The 20,954-nt window shown below is 40.8% G+C and overlaps 1 protein-coding gene across 3 annotated transcripts; it reads left to right on the top strand.

Annotated features, from left to right (window-relative positions):
* Window positions 1–24: 24 nt before the first annotated feature.
* On the top strand, window positions 25–20,942 carry ACOX1 (acyl-CoA oxidase 1). Of its 3 annotated transcripts, none has more exons than XM_007099766.4 (14): window positions 25–158; window positions 434–593; window positions 11,513–11,673; window positions 14,247–14,354; window positions 15,554–15,673; window positions 15,814–15,929; window positions 16,345–16,514; window positions 17,449–17,611; window positions 18,206–18,396; window positions 18,662–18,841; window positions 18,980–19,085; window positions 19,219–19,362; window positions 19,521–19,727; window positions 20,745–20,942. In XM_007099766.4, the coding sequence occupies exons 1-14, from the start codon at window positions 50–52 to the stop codon at window positions 20,793–20,795; spliced, it is 1,986 nt and encodes a 661-aa protein (XP_007099828.1). In that variant the 5' UTR covers window positions 25–49; the 3' UTR covers window positions 20,796–20,942. The 3 variants fall into 3 exon arrangements, with proteins under 3 accessions (XP_007099828.1, XP_007099829.1, XP_054946851.1); XM_007099767.4 differs by lacking the exon at window positions 11,513–11,673 and adding an exon at window positions 5,549–5,709; XM_055090876.1 differs by lacking the exon at window positions 25–158 and adding an exon at window positions 5,549–5,709 and having other exon boundaries at window positions 454–593.
* The last annotated feature ends 12 nt before the right edge of the window (window positions 20,943–20,954 follow it).

The raw sequence follows: 20,954 nt of genomic DNA, 5'->3' as shown, positions 1-20,954 counted from the left end.
GCCGCCGCCTCGGCCTCCGGTGCCTCCGCTGCCTCTGCTGGCCGTCACCATGAACCAGGACCTGCAGAAGGAGCGGGCCGCCGCCAGCTTCAACCCGGAGCTGCTCACGCACGTCCTGGACGGCAGCCCCGAGAACACCCGGCGCCGTCGAGAGATCGGTGAGGGCGGTGGGCCAGGCCTCCTTCCTTCCCCGAGCAAAGCTTCAGACTCCCTCCGGGAGGAGTCGGCGGGCGCTGCAGGGCGTAGGCCGCAGCCTCTGGCCCAGCTTTAGGGGAGCCGGGACCCCCATTTCCAGGGGCGGCTCTGGCGGGGGGAATCGCCTATAATGAGAGGAGACCTGTGCCCGTGAGTCTGAAACCTGCTGTGACCCAGGGAGCTTTAACGGAGCCCTGAATTTCTGTCTTCCTCTTGATACCCTTTAACTCCCTACCAGAGAACCTGATTCTGAAAGACCCAGACTTCCACCATGAGGACTTGAATTTCCTCAGTCGTAGCCAGCGTTACGAGGTGGCTGTTAGGAAGAGTGCTACCATGGTGGAGAAGATGAGGAAGTTTAACATCGCAGACCCTTCTGAAATCATGTGGTTTAAAAAGTAGGTATGCCTTAGCTTAGATCAAGTGCCTAAGCCAAAACTTCAAATCCGCAATCTGTGGTGTCCTTTTTCATCGTGCTTGACGTTTGAAGACTCGAATTGGCACATTTTCACGCCATTTTAAAGTTATTTGTGTCGAAAATAATGTTTACTTTTGTATTTAAGCCCTTTAAAGGGATGGCATTTGTAAAAACTTTATCACGGGAATGCTATAATTTTCTATCTCAAGAATCATACAAATTCGGTCTAGATGTCTCAATTTTGAGTGATTTAAATACAGAATGACTTTGCTTTTTGTAAGAAGGAGGCCTGCTAAATTTAGAAGCTGCATTTGGAAGGATGTTTTCAGTCGCAAGGACCAAATATTAAATATCTTGGAGCAGTAACAGTTTGTATTTTTATATGCGTGTAGATCTTGAGTTTAAAATAATGGAAAATATGGGTGGATGAAGAAGAACTTTAGTCAAACCTCAGAATGAGTATAAAGTATTCTAAGAACCCAGCATTGTTGAATCTGGTGATGGTATTTAAATGGCTCCCCTGTGCATACTAGACCTCATAAAAACATGCCTTGGGTATGTCCTTTTTTCAGTCCATCTGCTTTTTGTTGTGTTTTTAGATTAGAAATAAAACACACTTTTTTTTTTGCCATTATGTAAATAAACACTATAATTATATGATCTTAGTACAAGACTTCTTTGACTTTCAGCATGTCTTACACTTCTCGCTTATTCCTGGGCATTTTCTGTTTTAGGCCTCTACATTTTAGAAGAACTCCGATATTTTCATCAATAAAGAACAAATGGTGTGAATGGTACATATTTAAGAGCCAAGAAAAATGAAACATGTTACGAGTTCTGCCTTTATATAGCAATAGGCATTCCTCCCTTATACTGCTGCAGCAAATACATATGGTATATAATTATTTTCAATCTGACCTGGTTATTATTGTCAAGAGGAAATGATTTACTCCAGCCCTTAGGACCACACTCAGAACTCCTTTCCATTTTAGTTACAAAAATACAGTAAATTTGGTAGTCCAGTCAGAGTACTTACTAACTTCCAAATGCTTTTTTAAAAATTTTTAAAGTTTGTAACTCATGGCTGTGAGGATTTTGAGGTGGAGTAACTCCTAGAAGATTATGTTTCTAATTTTCCTGAGTTCGGTCTGTGAACTTTAAAGAATTAGTAAGATTTTATTCTTCCTTAAAACAACACAAAAGAGGAGGTTTATTTTGTTTTACTTTAAAATGGCTGATGCCATGTGTTTCAGAGTTGGTTAGGAGATTTCATGATCTGTGGTGGTGCATAACGTGTAACCAGACTCCAGTGAAGTCACAATGAAATAAAGTCCTTTATGTGGGTTAAAGATCAGTGGACACCAGCCAACTGTTTTACATATCATTTTTTATGACACAGACCTCACTATTTGGGAAATACAAAGTACAAACTTTGGCATACCCTTTGACATCCTTCCAGTATTTCTGGGATGTGACAGGGAGATCAATGTATGTTAAAGAAGGGGATTGAAAATTAGTCTTGGCAATTACTGAAAGCCATCGATTGTCACTCACACCCATGTCTTATGTATCACTAACAGTTAACTATGATGTACCATTAATTGTGCGATGCATCAGATTTCTTAAATGCTAAAATTGGCTGTGAGGAGAGGGATGCTATAATTAATGAAATATAGTAATATTTCTCTTTCTGGGGATTTTGGGCATTTACTGGTCTCTTACATCCAATTTCTCTATCACAAAATAAAATTCATGAGAATATTGAAATTGACTAAAGTATTAGTAAAGTACTTTGAGATTTCTCAACTTGACCAGTGAACGAATTCATCTCTCCATTCCTTGAGAAAATAAGACTTTGCTGTTTGGGGAATAGGAGTTACTTTCCTAATCTCCTTTCCTGTAATTTTGTCTTTTAACTATACTGTTTGCTATGCAAAAACTGTAAAATATTCTTTAAAGTAATTTAAAATTCTGATGAGAATCATTCATGGTTTCTGTTATCCTTATTAGGTTTTTAAAGCTAGTTGCTTGAAAAGCATCTTCAGGAGGGATTAAACATAACTTAAAAACAAGCACTCAGATTTTGTTCTTGAGTTAACTTTCAAGTGGCCTCAAAAAAAAAACTCAGTATGTTTATGAAAACATAAGTTGTTTTTTTTTTTTTTACGTTGGGGGTAGGAGTTTATTAATTAATTTATTTATTTTTGCTGTGTTGGGTCTTCGTTTCTGTGCGAGGGCTTTCTCTAGTTGTGGCAAGCGGGGGCCACTCTTCATCGCGGTGCGCGGGCCTCTCACTCTCGCGGCCTCTCTTGTCGCGGAGCACAGGCTCCGCAGCTACTACTACTGAGCGCAGGCTCAGTAGTTGTGGCTCACGGGCCTAGTTTCTCCGCGGCATGTGGGATCCTCCCAGACCAGGGCTCGAACCCGTGTCCCCTGCATTAGCAGGCAGATTCTCAACCACTGCGCCACCAGGGAAGCCCAACAGTCTTTATTTTGTGTCACATATTTTTCCCTCTCAGTTTCCTAGAGTTAATTATTTCGTGTCAATGTCATCATTTTACCAATCCAGAGCCTCCTCAGTTCCCTCAAGGGATTGGGAGTGTCTTATATTGCCACCATTTTTAGCACCTAAATTACTGGTTTTATTTCTCAGAAATTCTCGCAGGTTCATTTCCTCCTTCAGTAAAGCATGGTTGTGAGGGAGTGCTGTGGTGCCCTTGCTGTTTGAGAGGCCAGTTTCTACATTTATCTCCTCATTACTTATCTCCACTTTAGTGATGGGTATGTTTTGCAAAGTGCCTTACTTCTCTTTGTAGTACAGCAGCAGGAAGTTGCTGCTGATTGGTGTTACTTGGAACTCACCTCTGCTGTTCCTATACCTCCTTTCCCCTCTTTCTCTCCTTTCAGTTTAAGTTTTTTTTTTTTAAGGTATTTTTATTTAATTTATTTATTTTTGGCTGCGTTGGGTCTTTGTTGCTGTGCGTAGGATTTCTCTAGTTTCAGCAAGCGGGGGCTACTCTTTGTTGCTGTGCGCGGGCTTCTCGTGGTGGCTTCTCTTGTTGCAGAGCGCGGGCTCTAGGGTGCGTGGGCTTCAGTAGTTGTGGCACGTGGGCCCAGTAGTTGTGGCTCACGGGCTCTAGAGCACAGGCTCAGTAGTTGTGGCACACGGGCTTAGTTGCTCCGCGGCATGTGGGATCTTCCCGGACCAGGGCTCGAACCCGTGTCCCCTGCATTGGGAGGCGGATTCTTAACCACTGTGCCACCAGGGAAGCCCTCAGTTTAAATTAATATTTGATATTTGTGTGAAAATCATAGAACCTCAGGGTTAAAAAGCATTTCTGATGTTGGCTAGTCCAGGCATTCCCTGGATGTTTGAATCTGTCCCCAGCACCCCTGAAAGGTGGTGGGATGGTTTCAGGGCCTCCCCAGATGTGAATTGGCAGCCTACCCCCCCTTTCCCTTAATTCATGCTCTGCTTGTTGTACAAGCCAGGATAGGCTGGCGGTGACACTGCTTCCAATCCATCCCTTGAAAACTCGTGAGGGTCATTTAGGTGGTACTTACCTTTCACCCTAAGCTCTTTTATTTTCTTTTTTTTAATAAATTTATTTATTTTTATTTTTGGCCGTGTTGGGTCTTCGTTGCTGCGTGTGGGCTTTCTGTTGCGGCAAGCGGGGGCTACTCTTCATTGCAGTGCGCGGGCTTCCCATTGCGGTGGCTCCTCTTGTTGCAGAGCACGGGCTCTAGGCGCGTGGGCTTCAGTAGTTGTGACACGTGGGCTCAGTAGTTGTGGCTCACGGGCTCTAGAGCGCAGGCTCAGTAGTTGTGGCGCACGGGCTTAGTGGCTCCGCTGCATGTGGGATCTTCCCGGACCAGGGCTTAAACCCGTGTCCCCTGCATTGGCAGGCGGATTCTTAACCACTGTGCCACCCGGGAAGCCCCTGAAGCTCTCTATATAGATAGTTCTGACAGAATAGACCCCTAAAAAATCTACAGCACAATGTAGCCGAGGCTGACTAGTGTATGTAACTCGTATTTTGACTATCTCACAGATTCTCTTTTGTGAGAAAATCGTTGAAGACTGAATTTCATTATGATTAGAGTTCCCTTAATCTGGAGTAATTTTCAAAGACCATTTGTGATTTTTTTTTTTTTTTTTTTTTTTTCGGGACACGGGCCTCTCACTGTTGTGGCCTCTCCCGTTGCGGAGCACAGGCTCCGGACACGCAGGCTCAGCGGCCGTGTCTCATGGGCCTAGCCACTCCGTGGCATGTGGGATCTTCCCGGACCGGGGCACGAACCCGTGTCCCCTGCATCGGCAGGCGGACTCTCAACCACTGCGCCACCAGGGAAGCCCGTGGTAAATTTTTAACCCTCACATTACCTACTTAGCCATCTCTAAGCTCTGAAGACCTTTAGAGATTTGTGCTTTGGCCCCATAATGTATATGTACTATCCTGGACATTTGCTTCGGTTACTAGGGAAAGATAGTTTAAATTATTCTTCTTTGGACATTTTGTTAACAGCTCAACAAATAAGTGTTCTGTGGAGTGTCTTTTGATTTTCAAAACAAGTAAAACCTGAAAATAAAGCAAAAACAAACAGGCAGACCCTCCAAAAAATCAAACCAACAAATAACACCAACAAAATAATAAACAAAAGGGGGTTGAGGCTAAAACATGGTAGAATTTGCTTCCTGGATTAAGTATGAAATTCAGAATTCTGGCCCTGAAATGACTAGGGGGAGAAGAGATTCCACTAGATTCTGCTGCTGGCTTTTTAGGTAGTAAATGATAAATATTAGTCTTAATTTCATAAGAAAGGGGTTTAAATTTTTCTAACCTTCATCCTCAGGGCCACAGCTATCCGGCAGGATTGGTAGCAGAATGCAATTTCCAGAGTAAGGCTGAGATCCTTTTCTTTTCTCTCCCGTAGACTACATTTGGTCAATTTTGTGGAACCTGTGGGCCTCAATTACTCCATGTTTATTCCTACCTTGCTGAATCAGGGCACCACTGCTCAGCAAGAGAAATGGCTGCTTTCATCCAAAGGACTCGAGATAATTGGCACCTACGCCCAGACGGAAATGGGCCACGGTTAGTCCACGTTTGAGGCTCAGCGGGTAACCCACCTCAGGACTTCAGTTAACAAATGACTCCTGGCAAAACAAACAAACAAATAAACAAAAATGACTCCTGGCATTTGACTTTTTTCTGCTGCTACACATTTGGGATTTTATTTTTAAATTGTTAAATGTTAAATAAAATTCAATCTCTTATTTCCTGACAGTTTCTTTCCTGTTAAACTGGTCCAAGACTCTGGCCTGAAGCATCTGTCATTGTTATTTTTTCAGGCTCGTTACCATTGCTGCATACACCCATTAAAATGGGTGTTGAGCAGTTTGGAAAGATGGGGTTGAAAATATGACAAAGCGCCCCATTGTGTTGGTGTCTGATTAAAGACTTAGCTGAAAATGAAGAGGGTTCATGCCTCAGCAACATCTGGAAGGTGCTCTGCTTTAATGAAGTTAAAGATGTGGCTTTTACCGGGGCAGAGGGTTAGAGTGGTGAAAGTTGTGAGATGGTTTGGGAAAAAGTCCACGATGCTCTTCATTTCTTTTTCATTTTTCTGTTCATGTCCATGGACTTTATATTACCAGTAATTCTTGGTTAAATTGTTCCTAAAAACCTGGCTACTTTCAAAAAGTTTTGTGTTCAGTCTTGTGAAACAGGTCTGTTTTCATAGATGAGGCCACTGACAGGTTTGAGTGTCTTGGAATTTGAGCTGCCTGGTTCATAATGCTTCCCTTATGTAAATAAAGGAAAGTAAAGAAAAAGAAAGAAAAGGATGCAGATATCAGGAAGACTTCATTTTTGTGTTTGATTTGGTGCATTTTGGTTTGCAGATTGGTTTAAGGAAATGTTCTTTCCCATAATGCCTGTGGGAACTGCAGATTCTCATGGTACAGTTTTATGAACACCCTGCCAAACACCTGTGGCCATCTCAGGATGGTCAACACTGAGATGACAGACCTGAAGGAAGGTGTCCTAACGGAAGGAATATCACGTTCCTACAATGTTCCTCTCTTGGAGCGTGCGCGGGTGTTTTGTAATCTTGAGATAGCTTTGAAATGGGCATAAGCTGTAAACTATTGTGAGGCTAAGTGAGTCTGATCTGTGTATCTCTTGTTGGTCTAATCCTTCTGCCTCTGTTTATAAGGTACATTCCAAATGTATGTTCGAAGGAAGAGAGGAGGAAATGAAGACTTGAACTTCACTGGTTTGAGGAGCCCGGAATGTTGGACTGAGATCCTGTGTTGCTCTGGGCGAGTTTGTATTTGTTAGAGTTTTCTTTCCCTTATTCCTTCTAGTTTTCGAAGGCTTTCGTATTCGAACCAACTTTGTCTCAATCTCTGTGGTTCGTTTGGAGAACAGAGTTTTAAGATTAGGTCTTGTTTCTTGCTGGAACTTTGTCAGTTCATATTAGTTGTGCTTCGCTGACTGCTGTTCTTTTCCAGAGAAGCCAGTCAGTTTGTTGGCTGACTTGCATCCTGTGACAGTACAGCCTCACGTAGGATATATAAGAAGTACTTCAACGTCAGCGGGATTGGGAATAGAGCAACTTGTACAGCATGAAGATTTGACCATTTAAATTCTGAGACTTTGGAGCATTGGTCAACAGCGATTATCTAAGTGTTCGCACAGAATTGGCTGTAACTTCGAGTTTGGGATTCTTTCACCTCTAGGTAGCCGCTGAGAAGTGAAGAGACTCAAAATTTCTCAGGCTTATTCCAGAATCCTCAAGAATCTTAAAATTCAACCACTTGCAGAAAGTCTAGGTCGCCAGTTTTCTCTCTTCCCTCTAGAATTGTGTCTTCCCTCCTCTAAATACACACCTGTCGGTATAGGCACACAAGCCCCAACACACATTTGGTCTGTGGGTGTGCGAGCCTTAATCAAAGGCAGAGGCCTGGGCCAAGGAGGGCACCCTCTTCCTGGGGTTCTGGTGTTAAAGGGACAGTCTGGGACGTGGTCCAGGGGTATTATCCTGACTGTACGTTTCTCCAGGTCACAAAGCAAGTAGTGTGTTTGGTCTTCACAGGTATTTGATCATTTCACGTTCTGGCCACTTAATAGGAATTCTTCTTGCCTTTTCTATTATTGTTATTTTAATTACTAAGGCGAATAGAGCCTATGTAGTACATACTTATCATCCTTGAAGATGGTGCAGATTCTTTGCAAATTCCCATCACTAATACTCAAATGTGAAAATACTCTTCCTTTGAAACTTGAAAAATAAATAGTAAACTCGATTTCGTAAGTCACTAATCTTTCTCTCCCTGTATCTCACTGCTCTGTCTCTCCGAGAGTCTCCTGTCTTCTTTTTCCAGGAGGGATTCTCTTACCTTTTGGACTTCCCATGAGACTTGCTCCTTGGGTATTCTAATTTCCCCACTGTTAGTAATAACAATATCAGTCTCTTTACAGAAACTATGTTCTTTGGGTTATGCCTTTGGAATATCTTTCTCAGAAATGAGTTACTACATTTGAAGGGAATGAACACTTTATAGCTTCTGTTCCTCAAGACATGGAACAAGTTTTGATGTACTTGTTAGTGTGCTTGTGTCTCCATAGTCCCATCAACATGATTACTTTGTTTTTTGGCTACTTTTATATATATCTAAGAGTTAAAGTTTTAATTCTTCCAGTGCTAGTGAGCCTGGATGTTACATGTTTCGCTTACTGTAAACTGGGCTTTTCTCCTTTGAGTATTGAATAAACAGAATCTGCATATTGATCTTACAAGATTTTATTGTATCCTTCCAATATTTCTTTCTATTGCCTCTGTTTGATTAAACATTTTGGCCTTATGTATTCAATGCATCCTTCTCTGAGTAGGTATAAATTTTCTTCTTCCCGTATCTTGGATAATTATCTTCTATATTATTCCCTTTTTTGTTTGTTTGATTTGTGTTTATTGCTTTGACTTGTGTATGATACGGAGATGAGTGAACCCCATACTATTTTTATGTTTATGAACTAGTAGCTCTTCCCCCTTGTTATGTTCTTTCTGGTTCATCTTAGAGTTTTGTAATAGTTTCAGTTTATTTATGGAACCTTAAATATAGTACATTAATTTTTTTCTTTATTTTTCTCCTAACATCATAAGCTTTGGCTCATTGTTGCTTTTTAAGATATTTAAAAATCTGATAGAATAAGCCTACTGTTGCCATATTTCAATTTATATGTATTTGGTGTTCTTGCATACTTATTCTTCTAGATGAATTCTGATCTCAATTTGCCAAGTTCGAAAACGTATTCTGTAGGAATTTAAAACCCATTACCTTAAATCCCTGTATTTTCTTGGGAAGTATTAATTTTACTTAGTCCTCTCAGCCAAGAATTAGCAATTTCTTTCCTATTGTTCATTTTCATATCTTTTATTCATCCTATTAGGTATTTATATTTTCTCTTAATTAAATCTGTAATATTCTGAGCTAAGTTTTTAAAAATATTTTGTTGCTGTTATAAATCACCTTTCTCTTTACCAGGGTTTTCTATTTGAATGGCTCTAATGGATAAGAATGAGTGATTTTTTTTTTTTTTTTTAATCCTGGTTTTTCTAAATTCATTTATTATTGATGGTGTTTTGTTTTTGTTGATTTCCTAGGATTATAATCATACTGTCCGTGGAGATGCTATTTTGATTTCTTCCTTTCTCATATATTACTAATCTAATCATTTTGTCCTCAGTATTGACTGCTAGCCTTCCCAGCCCTGTATCATGTAGGAGAGCCTGGGAAGGCCTTCTGGTGTTACGGTTTTGAAAGAATCGACTCCAGCTCTTTACCAAGCAAAATGTTGGTGCTTTGCAATTTTAAAATAAATAAATTAAAAATAATATATGATCTTTATCATGCATAAAGAGTATAGCAAATAACTTGATTTAAATCAAGAACTGTCCAGGTCACTTTCTCCTTGTAACATTTCTGCATTTCATCTACTTCTGAATAATCCTTATGCTAGTCACAAGAGACATTTTTCTCCTGAAAACATTTTTCTGCTTCAAGACAGTTTCTGATTATAAGTAGTTTTACCCCTGCCCTCCTGAGTGCACTCTGTGGTAACCCTTGGTGCCCCTCATTATTCCCGAATACACGCCCACCCATGACGAGTCTGATGGGCGCCTCTGAAAGGCCTCTCCTTCACCAGGAATCGCTCTGGTTTCTAGTCATGGAAAGTAGCCTCTCAGCACTATGAGTGGTTGGCCCCAGGCCACAGCTTTCAGTCCTACTTCAGAGTTTTCTTCTTTTAGCTCCTAGGTGCACATTAATTTTTCTTCCTACACATCATTCTTTTCAAAACAGCACAGTTAACATTCCTGTTTGTGCGTGAAAGGTACTCTCTCATCCCTGGAATGTGTTTTTCCAGGGATTTCCACTTTTTTTTCTTTTTTTTAACTTTTTATTTTGAAATGATTACAGATTCATAGGAAGTTGCAAAAATAGCACGGAGACGTCCCGTGAACCTTTCACCCAGTTTGCACCAGTGGTGACATCTTACAGGATTTCCACTTTGATGCTTCCAAGTCTAGCTCGGATTTTGGCAAGTCTTTCTAGTGCCCCCACCGTTGTCCTCAGCCCAGGTTGCACTAGAAGACATGATTAGGAGACAAGATTCTTGTCCTTGTTTTGCCATTATCTTTTTGACCTGAAGACACATAATTCATCTCAGCTTTAATTTCTCTGTAAAATCAGGAAGTTATTCATGCATTCTTCAACCTTTATGTGATTGGTTAGCTGAAAGCTCAGCCCACCCCCACCCTCATTGGAAGACATCACACGTCAGCCCCTGCCTAGAGCACTCTGTCCTGATTATTTTCCTCCTCGAGTGGAACAGTCGGAGAAATTTTGAAACTGAAATGTTTAGGCTCATTTCTAAGATAATGAGCACAGTAAGAGTAATATAGAATCGATTAATTTTGAGCTGGAAGTTAAATAAAATGCCGGTAGCATGCAACATTACAAAGCCATATAGAACTATTTCCTATTAGAAATAAATTCACTTAAACGTCTAAGGCACCTGCAAATTTTAAATGGAAAAGAATGACTTTAGAAAGTGGATTTAAAATGACAACTAACATGTTTATTGTCACTTGTGATAATTCCCATATAATTGTAATGGAGAGCTTGTTATGCATGAATCTGTTATTTGTAAATGTTACGGTCTTCACTAAAAATCGCGTGTCTTTTTATTTCTGAAATTAATTATGGGGATGAAGAGCACTGTCAACTTTTGTATTACATTGTTTCTGTAGCATGTGGCCGGATATTTGTGATGGATCCAAACGAAATGACCAGAATTATGTGAGGAATGTGGATTAATGCTGGATGTTTTATGGACAAACAGAAAAGATTCTAGCCTCGAAGCATTATTGGAATTAGATCCTGGAAAAACTTTTGTCCAAGAGAACCACTGTGTTCTCCTGTCGCAACTTTTCATTAGAATAAATAAGTCATTGTACAACTTAAATTCTCCATTCCATCCAGCCTTTTCAGGTTTTTTATTTACTTTAATTGCAAGGCTCGAATCCTCCGCCTTGCTCACATGGTCTTGTGCTGCACAGGCTTTGGCATCGGTAGCCAATCCCTACCGAGATTAATTAATTTTAGAGATGAGTAGCATTAGAAGATACTTCTCGCCAGTGTAAGAAATTGCTAAGAGTTATAAAGTAATACAGACAGGGCAGTGCTCCCATCCATGATCAAGTCCACCCATTAATTCATACTTAACAGAAGGGTTTTTTTTCTCCTTCCCTTGCTCTGTTTGTTCAAATTGCTGCTTCTCTCACACCTGATGACTCTTCTCTCAAATGCCCATCCTTGGTATTTCTTTGAAGCTTTGTGCACCGAGGGCAGTCTGGGCCTCTGGATCTTCACTTGGGCATGTTCCTGCCCACCTTGCTTCACCAGGCAACCGAGGAACAGCAGGAGCGCTTCTTCGTGCCCGCCTGGAACTTGGAGATCATTGGCACTTATGCCCAGACAGAGATGGGTCATGGTACGGTGCATTCAGTCTACCTTCTGGGTTGGGCGGGGCTCTTCGAGCTTAGCATGCATGGAGTGTCCACCACGTGTCAGCAGTGGCATGTCCACGTGCTGTGTAAGATCTGTTTAAATGCAGTCTTTCTGCAGCGGCCAGGGTTTTCACACATAGAAGTCTTGGCATAGACAGTGCTCTGGTCGGTGGAAATTAAAGCTTATATTATCACAGACATGCTGATTGATTACTCATGGCTCCCCTTCAGGAGGTCAAGAATTACAAGTCAGGCCTTACTTAATAAGTGATTTTTCAAGTTTACTGAAGTTGTATGGAATTTGTGTGTATATAGAGTCTGAACCCATCTTTTTCTTCATTCCTATCTGATTATCTGCTACTGATACCTTAATGAACTTGCACAGATTGCAGAAGAAATACAGATTAATAGAATGTGTGCTCTTTGACTTGCTGAAGGGAAATGAGTGGCTTATATAACCAAAACTTGCAGCATTTTGTACCTTGATGTTATTTGTGCCTGATTCAGTAAATTCATTAAAGTTCTGAAAGTGGCTTTGGCCAAAGTTTAGAAAAGATAAGATAAGTTGTACTTCCGGGCAGTTGATTTCACACTCTGTATGTACTGCCTTTCTTTCTTCTTTTTTTAAAAAAAAATTAATTAATTATTTATTTATTGTTGGCTGCGTTGGGTCTTCGTTGCTGCGCGCGGGCTTTCTCTAGTTGCAGCGAGCAGGGGCTACCCTTCATTGTGGTGCATGGGCTTCTCATTGCGTGGCTTCTCTTAGTGTGGAGCACGGGCTCTAGGTGCGTGGGCTTCAGTAGTTGTGGCACGTGGGCTCAGTAGTTGTGGCTCACGGGCTCTAGAGCACAGGCTCAGTAGTTGTGGTGCGCGGACTTAGTTGCTCCGCGGCATGTGGGATCTTCCCGGACCAGGGATGGAATCCGTGTCCCCTGCATTGACAGGCGGATTCTTAACCAGTGCGGCACCAGGGAAGTCCCTGTACCACCTTTCTTTTTTCTTTCCATCCCTCACCTGTCTTTTCCTGTGAACTGGATGGGGCTGGAGGTGGTGGCTGTGCCTGGTAGCGTCCGTTCCACATTGGTATCTGTGTTTGCCATTCATTTACTTCTGGCTTATCTTTTCCTACTGAGACATTTCAGAACAGCTGGTCTAGTGTATATTTGCCATTTGCTCCTTATTCCTGTACAACTTTATCTCCATTTGATTGCTAATTTGGCTTTCAGCTTCCGTGGTAAATAGTATTTTAGAGGATTTTCCTAAGACTCGAAGTGGAATACTATTTGATTCAGTTGTGCGTTTGAAAACGTTTTGTCATTACCTGTTCTGTTTAATATGCTACCTCGTTTTTTATAAAAGTTTCTTCTTTGGTGAAAGGAGTCTTAGTGTCTGATTCCTTGATTCCCACACAGGGGAAGGTTGTGGATCACACATAAACTGTCCATTTCTGTTATTTAACTCGGGAGTTTCTAAGTGTTTCACGGTGTAAGTGTTCAATGAGATCTGGCATTATCAAAGCAGTTTGGTAAAAGGTTCTCAGCATTGGCTACAGGATAGTATTACTAGGGAGGGTGTCACTTAGAACATTTTTCTGTAACTTTTTTCAAATAATTTTGGCACGTTTGTATTAGGATTTACAACACAAATCCCTGTCCATCTCCATTATACATAAAAACGGAAACTCTTCCTAGTCACACTAGTGAACCAGCCAGGAATAAGTTAAGGCTTAGCGTTGAGTCTGCAGGGTGAACTTGGACCTTATTATTGGACTTTTAGAAATTAAAAAAAGTCACTGTTCCAGGTCTTTGTGCATAACGATTATAACTTTTTTTTTTTTTTTTTTTGGCCGCACCGGGAGGCATGTGGGATCTCAGTTCCCCAACCAGGGATTGAACCCGCACCCCCTGCATTGGAAGCGCGGAGTCTTAACCACTGGACTGACAGGGAAGTCCTGGTTATAATTTTTTAAGTTCTTGTTTTCCTTTCTAACATTCATTCTGAAATAAATTCTCAGTTTACAAGAACTTTAGTTGGAGTCTCTTCCTGTCACGTGTTCTCATTCTTTGTTATAATACAGAATTCCAGAACATTGCATTGGTGTGGTAGACACAATACAAATGAGTTGAAATTGGCACACTAACAACTTAGATATGCCTTTAAAAGGTCAGTTAACTTCCCTGTTAAATTCGTATCCTGTGACCTTACGAAACTATGATTCTAATCTGCCTTTATTTTACATTTTCTTTTGGATGATCTAAATAAATGTTCCATATCCACTGCCACAGAAGTGCACTAAACCAAGTACAGAAATGGAATATGCTTGACATTTATATTTTCAGTTTAATAGGAACAAATCAGGAAATTACATATTAATTAAGCATAGGAAATTACGTATCTTGGTTATCAACCATTTGTAGTTCATCTACAGATGTTTTGTTGTTGTTAGATTTTGTTACTCTCTGAGATGCTAGAGCTTTAAAGGACTGGGCAGGAGATTTTACCCTGTACCTGTATTTTCCCATATTCTATCTGAAGTAGGTGTAATTCATTTTCTTAGGAACTCATCTTCGAGGCTTGGAAACCACAGCCACTTATGACCCTGAAACCCAGGAGTTCATTCTTAATAGTCCTACTGTGACCTCCATCAAGTGGTGGCCTGGTGGGCGTAAGTGAATTTTTTAACAGTTACTGGATGTTTTAAGATTTATTATAACGTGTTTTAGAATGTAGAGCTTATATGAGAATATAATTTTGAAATATAGAAAAAGCTCTTAGAGCTTAAACTATCCTAAGCTATTTCACATTCTCTTGTGTTGCATGTTACAGATATTTATACGTTTTGCAAAGCGCAGAAAGGGCAGCTATCTTACTCTGCTTTTCATGGTTTTTCATTTAAATATTCTCGTGTGTTAGCATAGTTTCCATAGTCATCATTTAAAGTAATTTAGTTTTCCCTGTTTGGTTAGTCATTTCCATACTGGAAAGCATTTGAGTTGTTTTCAAATTTTTATTATAAATAGCTTTGACATGAAATTTATTTAATATCATCTTCCATTCTGAGTTGTTGTTTTAGGATATATATTTCAGATGAGATTAGTGGTTGAAGGATTTTGTTATTCATGTTATATATTTTAATATGGGATGTTACATTTTGATAGGAAAAAAACTAGCATGCAAAAAAAGAAATATTTCTGGATGTGCTAACCAAAAATCTCTTAAAGCAGCTGTATCCCATAGTACTTTCTGCAATGATGGAATATTCTCTATCTTTGCTGTTCAGTATGGTAGCTACTAGCCACTTTCAGCTTTTGAGCACTTGAAATGTAGCTAGCTGACTGAGGGACTGAATCTTTTATTTTATTTAATTATAATTAATTTAAATGTAAACAGCCACTTGTGGCTAGTGGCTACTGTTTTGGAAAGCCCTGCCTTAAGGGAGAAAAAGGATGTAATTTAAAGTAATGTTCTAGGATTATCCTAAAAAATTATTTATGTAAATGAATGAAAAATAAGTAGAAAAGAAAGCTTACTTTTCAAAAACGCTGTCAAATTAACATGCTGTACACCTTAAACTTAGACAATGTTATATGTCAATTATATCTCAATGAAAAATGTGTTTATATATATTTTAAAAAATGAAGGATTGCCTTGCCAAAATTCAATGAATTTTAATAACTATCAGCTTAACTGGATTTCCTTCTGAAAACTAGGTGTGGCACTGTCATAAGAAAAGCTCTCTGGGCACACTTTATTGATGGAATCTAGTGTTATATTTAATATATGCTTTTTTTCCCCCTCTTTTGTTTCTATGAAAATGTAAAAATGTTTGCTCACTTCCCTCTCTTGTTCTCTTTGATGTTGCAGTTGGAAAGACATCAAATCATGCGATAGTACTCGCCCAACTCATCACTCAGGGGAAATGCTATGGATTACATGCCTTCATTGTACCTATTCGTGAACTTGGGACCCATAAGCCTTTACCAGGTTAGAATTGTTCATCTGATGTTAAGGTGAAACTTAAACCAATCACTTTCTTCTGCAAAAAGTATAATACATAACTAAAGAAGAGGAGGGAAGCCAGGAATTCCAGAGCATAAACACCTTGTGACTTTCATCTGCGGTAGGTATTACTGTTGGAGACATTGGCCCCAAATTTGGCTATGATGAGATGGATAACGGCTACCTGAAGATGGACAATTATCGCATTCCCAGGGAAAACATGCTGATGAAGCACGCTCAGGTATATTTAGACAGAACATAGGAGGAGAGGTGTCACACATGGGGATTTCAGTGGCTGTTGATAATCACGGGGTTAGAAGGATCTGTTCTTTTAGAAGGTACTAACAGATTTTTACTTCTGAAGCTGCTTTTATTATGACCATGAAATCAAAAGCAGTTGGCAGGTATGAAGAGCATGTTTTGTTTTGCTAAACCAGTGGGGCTCAAACTTTAGCATGCATTAGAATCACCTGGAGGGCTGGCTAAAACCTAGAGTGCTTGGCCCCTAGAGTTTCCGATTTAGGAGGTCAGGGTGGGGACTGAGCATCACGTGATGCTGATGCTGCCTTTCTGGGGACCACACTTTGAGAACGACTTGCCTAAACTGCCACTTGGTTTTAACAGAAGGAAGCATCCATCTCATGTTCTTTTTCCAGGTGAAGCCTGATGGCACATACGTGAAACCCCTGAGTAACAAGCTGACCTACGGGACCATGGTGTTTATCAGGTCCTTCCTTGTGGGAGAATCTGCTCGGTGTCTGTCTAAGGCATGCACCATTGCCATCCGATACAGTGCCGTGAGGCATCAGTCTGAAATCAAGCCAGGGTAAGGGTGGAGTCTGAGGTGAGCTTGGTACTGAAGAGACCTGGCTTGGACCCCATCCAAATATCAAAATTCCCAAATGTGTTGTAGAGAAAGTGCATTTGCTGTAAAATTAGCTCAGATGGCAGTGTACTGGGTCTGAGAACCTAGACTTCCCTTAAATGGAAAGATGAGAATAACCACCTAATTATTACTTTTAACCTTCTAAGAAAAACAGTAATATTACTTGAGCTTTATAAATGAAATGTTGAAAACACTGAAGGTGGTGTGAAGATTCTAGTTGCTACTAACAGTTACAAATCGGGTATAGTGAAAATGACATTAAACTTGATTCTCTGTTGTGTTCATGGACATGGTTTATTCTTATTACCGCCTATTACTTGGGCATGACTCTTTGATAAACTTTTTATTCTTAAAGAAGGAATAAAGAAATTGATAAGAGCAGACCTGTTTAGACTTCGAATATTTAACTCAGTGCATTGGGTCTCCTCAGATTGTGGTCAGAATATAGTTTATTCAGCCATCTAGACCCCTTTAACATTGTCTTCCTCCTGTGAAGTTAATGAACTTTGGTTCCGGAAGTTGCCATGAGATACAATTTTCTTAGACTGGAAAGACTAAGAAAAATATGAAAGTCAGCGAGAAAATCCTGTCCGCCTAAGGCAGCTCATCAAGGTGGTTAAGCACGTGGTCTTCTATAGCCAAATACCCTAGATTTAAATCAAGGATCTGCCACTTATTAGCTCTCTACCCTGGGTAGGTTCTTAACCTCTCATTTTCTCCGTCCGTAAAATGGGGGTAATAAAAGTTACCCTTCACAGGATCTTTATAAGGATTCGATAAATTAGTCGTTCAAAGTGCTTAGACCAGAACCTGGCACATAGTAAGCTCTGTATAGGCATTTAATTTTTTTTTCCCCTTTTTTTATATGCTTTAGTGAACCAGAACCACAGATTTTGGATTATCAAACCCAGCAGTATAAACTCTTTCCCCTCCTGGCCACTGCCTATGCCTTCCAGTTTGTAGGCGCATACATGAAAGAGACCTATCATCGGATTAATGAAGACATCAGCCAAGGGGACCTGAGTGAGCTGCCTGAGGTCTGCTTCATGTCTTGTTCCCTTGTGGGCACCCTTCTGGTTCATATTTGCCGATTGGATCATGTCCAGAGAAAATTAAACATTGGGATATCTTGAAAAGAATCCATATATTCTCAAAAGATAGAGAAAATTTTCGAATTGAGAGTAGATCAGATGTGAAGATGCGTGGGTTTTTAAGTTTCAGAATTACTGTACCATGTTGGTCATTTATTAATCAGAGGAACTTAAGTGGTGCCTTTTTTGCCAAGTAAAACAGTTCAGAAGGGAATGTGGGAATGTTACTAGTTCAGGCCAATCAGATGAGCATGCCTTTCAGTTTACATGGCATAGCAAGTGATTTTGTTTGGCTTTTGTTTGTTTGTTTGTTTGTTTGTTTTGGCTATGCCACGTGGCTTGTGGGACCTTGGTTCCCTGACCAGGAACCCGGGTCCCTGGCAGTGAAAGCGTGGAGTCCTAACCACTGGACCGCCAGGGACGTCCCTGCCAAGTGATTTGGAAAGTGACGAGTGCTGTTAAGTGAGGCTAAGTGTGTCTCATTGGAATGCGGGCTGTCAGCACCGCAGATGTTCTGATGACCTGTGCTTCCCCCTTCAGCTTCACGCCCTCACTGCCGGGCTGAAGGCTTTCACGTCCTGGACGACTAACACTGGTATTGAAGCGTGTCGGATGGCTTGTGGCGGGCATGGCTATTCTCACTGCAGTGGACTTCCAAATATTTACGTCAATTTTACCCCAACCTGCACCTTCGAGGGAGAAAACACTGTCATGATGCTACAGACGGCCAGGTGAGAATCTAATTCATGATTTCTCATATGTGTTCTCAAGAATGTTCGAGTCTTTTCCGTTGGTTCTTATTCCCATGTTTTCTCTTCTCATATTTGTTCCAGAAAGATGTCCTTTTTGCCTTCCATCCTGACCCACGGTTTTTTTCTTGGGGTCAGGCTAGTATGAAACAGCTGTCACACAGCTTAAAGTCAGTTCAGGAGTTGGTTTTATTTCTGTTTCACGAGAAGCATAGTTGCTGAAAGCATGTTTCCTGGTGACTTTCAGGTTCCTGATGAAAAGTTATGACCAGGTGCACTCAGGCAAGTTGGTGTGTGGCATGGTGTCCTACTTGAATGACCTGCCCAGCCAGCACATCCAGCCACAGCAGGTGGCCGTCTGGCCAACCGTGGTGGATATCAACAGCCCTGACAGCCTGACAGAAGCGTACAAGCTTCGTGCGGCCAGGTGAGCACACCCTCAAGAGCTGGGACAGGGCCATGGGGGCCTCTGTGGCCAGGGGCTTGACAGGAGAGGCAGAGGGCACAAGTACTAGCGATCACTTCCTTGAGCTCCAGTTTTCCAGTTCTTTTCTTTTTTTAACAGATTAGTAGAAATTGCTGCGAAAAACCTTCAAACTGAAGTGATTCACAGAAAAAGCAGGGAGGTAGCATGGAACCTAACTTCCGTTGACCTCGTTCAAGCAAGTGAGGTCAGCGATGGTCCTCTCTCCCCCTCCCCTTCTCCATCCTTCACCACTCCCTTCATTTTCTTAGTGTAGAAACCGTATCACTGTTCAGTCTTTTTCAAAGGTTCTTGCACTCTGGTGTTTTCTTTTTATCTAGGCACATTGCCACTATGTGGCAGTTAAGCTCTTCTCAGAAAAACTCCTCCAAATTCAAGAGAAATCCATCCAAGCCGTCTTAAGGAATTTGTGTCTCCTGTATTGTCTGTATGGAATCAGTCGGAACGCAGGGGATTTTCTTCAGGTATTTTCTAAGTTTAAGTCCTTTTATTTATGTATTTCTTAATTTTTTATAGAAAAATAATTGTGGTTTGCTTTGTGGTTGTATGTGTATATATACATATATAAATATATTTATACGTACCTATGTAATATCTCTGTTTGCTTGCTTGTTTCTTTTAGGGGAGCATCATGACAGAGTCTCAAATCACCCAAGTGAACGAGCGCATAAAGGAGTTACTGACTGTGATTCGCCCTGACGCTGTTGCTCTGGTTGATGCATTTGATTTTCAGGATGTGACACTGGGCTCTGTGCTTGGCCGCTATGATGGGAATGTGTACGAAAACTTGTTTGAATGGGCCAAGAAGTCCCCACTGAACAAAACAGAGGTAAAAAAAAAAAAAAAAATGTCTTTTCACCTTTTGAAATTGTTCATTTAAATACTAAGGCAGGAAAGACCTCTGAGTGATCATCTGTGAAAGCTTTGAAAGCCCTCATGGCCACTTCGGACAGTCTCTTTATTTGAGCAACAGGTTCTGAAGGGAACAAGGTCATTCCTGCAGTGTGCAGAGTTTTTAGTTTTCCCCAACTATTTAGCAACAATTGAAAAATTTCAAATGTATACACAAATAGAATACTCCAGTGCATCTCCCCTGTACCCTTTGTCATGTTTCAGCAACTGTCTGCTCATGGCCAGTTGCATTTCATCTGAACCTCCCAGCTAAGAATTGTTTTGAAGCAAATCCAAGATATCAGATAATTTTATTCATAGATATTTCAGTATGTATCTCTAAAAGATAAGGACTCTTCTTAAAAAACATAAACACAATGCCATTCTCACGCCTAAACAAATTAACAATAATTCTTTAATATCATGAACTACTACCCAGTCAGCGTCCAGATTTCCCCAGTTAGCTCAATTCTTTTTTTCTCCCCACTTCGGATTTTTTGAATCAGGATCCAAATAAGGTTCAGATAATTTCTTGATTAAAAGTATGCTATTTTATTTTATTTTATTTTATTAATACATTTATTTATTTAGTTTTGGCTGTGTCGGGTCTTTGCTGCTGTGCGCGGGCTTTCTCTAGTTGCGGCGAGCAGGGTCTCCTCTTCGTTGCAATACCCGGGCTTCTCACTGCGGTGGCTTCTCTTGTTGCGGAGCATGGGCTCTAGGCACGTGGGCTTCAGTAGTTGTGGCTCGTAGGCTCTAGAGCGCAGGCTCAGTCGTTGTGGCGCACGGGCTTAGCTGCTCCGTGGCATGTGGGATCTTCCCAGACCAGGGCTCGAACCCGTGTCCCCTGCATTGGCAGGCGGATTCTTAACCACTGTGCCACCAGGGAAGTCCAAGTATGCTATTTTAAATTGCAAAATCCGTATCAGTAATTTTTTCTCTCCCTTCCCTGCAGGTCCATGAATCTTACCACAAGCACCTAAAGTCACTGCAGTCCAAGCTCTGAAGTGGCTTGAGGATAAGTTCAATCTGCTCCCAAAAGTAACTGTACTCTACTCCCCTTCTACCTGTCACACAGATTTGCGTGGAATCTTTATCAAATTTAGAAAAGCTAGAGCAAATGATAAATTGACCCTTTTCTCTTTTTATAAATGAAAAAAAAAAG

The sequence above is a fragment of the Physeter macrocephalus genome, chromosome 14 (assembly GCF_002837175.3).
Source record: "Physeter macrocephalus isolate SW-GA chromosome 14, ASM283717v5, whole genome shotgun sequence".
Classification (NCBI taxonomy): domain Eukaryota; kingdom Metazoa; phylum Chordata; class Mammalia; order Artiodactyla; family Physeteridae; genus Physeter; species Physeter macrocephalus.
This window is presented reverse-complemented; position numbering and strand designations above follow the sequence as displayed.

Excerpts from the sequence above, each read along its gene's own strand:
- ACOX1 (XM_007099766.4), top strand. The coding sequence starts at position 50 with ATGAACCAGGACCTGCAGAAGGAGCGGGCCGCCGCCAGCTTCAACCCG. Across the intron at positions 159-433 it reads CCGGCGCCGTCGAGAGATCG|AGAACCTGATTCTGAAAGAC; the intron begins GTGAGGGCGGTG and ends ACTCCCTACCAG. Across the intron at positions 594-11,512 it reads GAAATCATGTGGTTTAAAAA|CTTTGTGCACCGAGGGCAGT; the intron begins GTAGGTATGCCT and ends ATTTCTTTGAAG.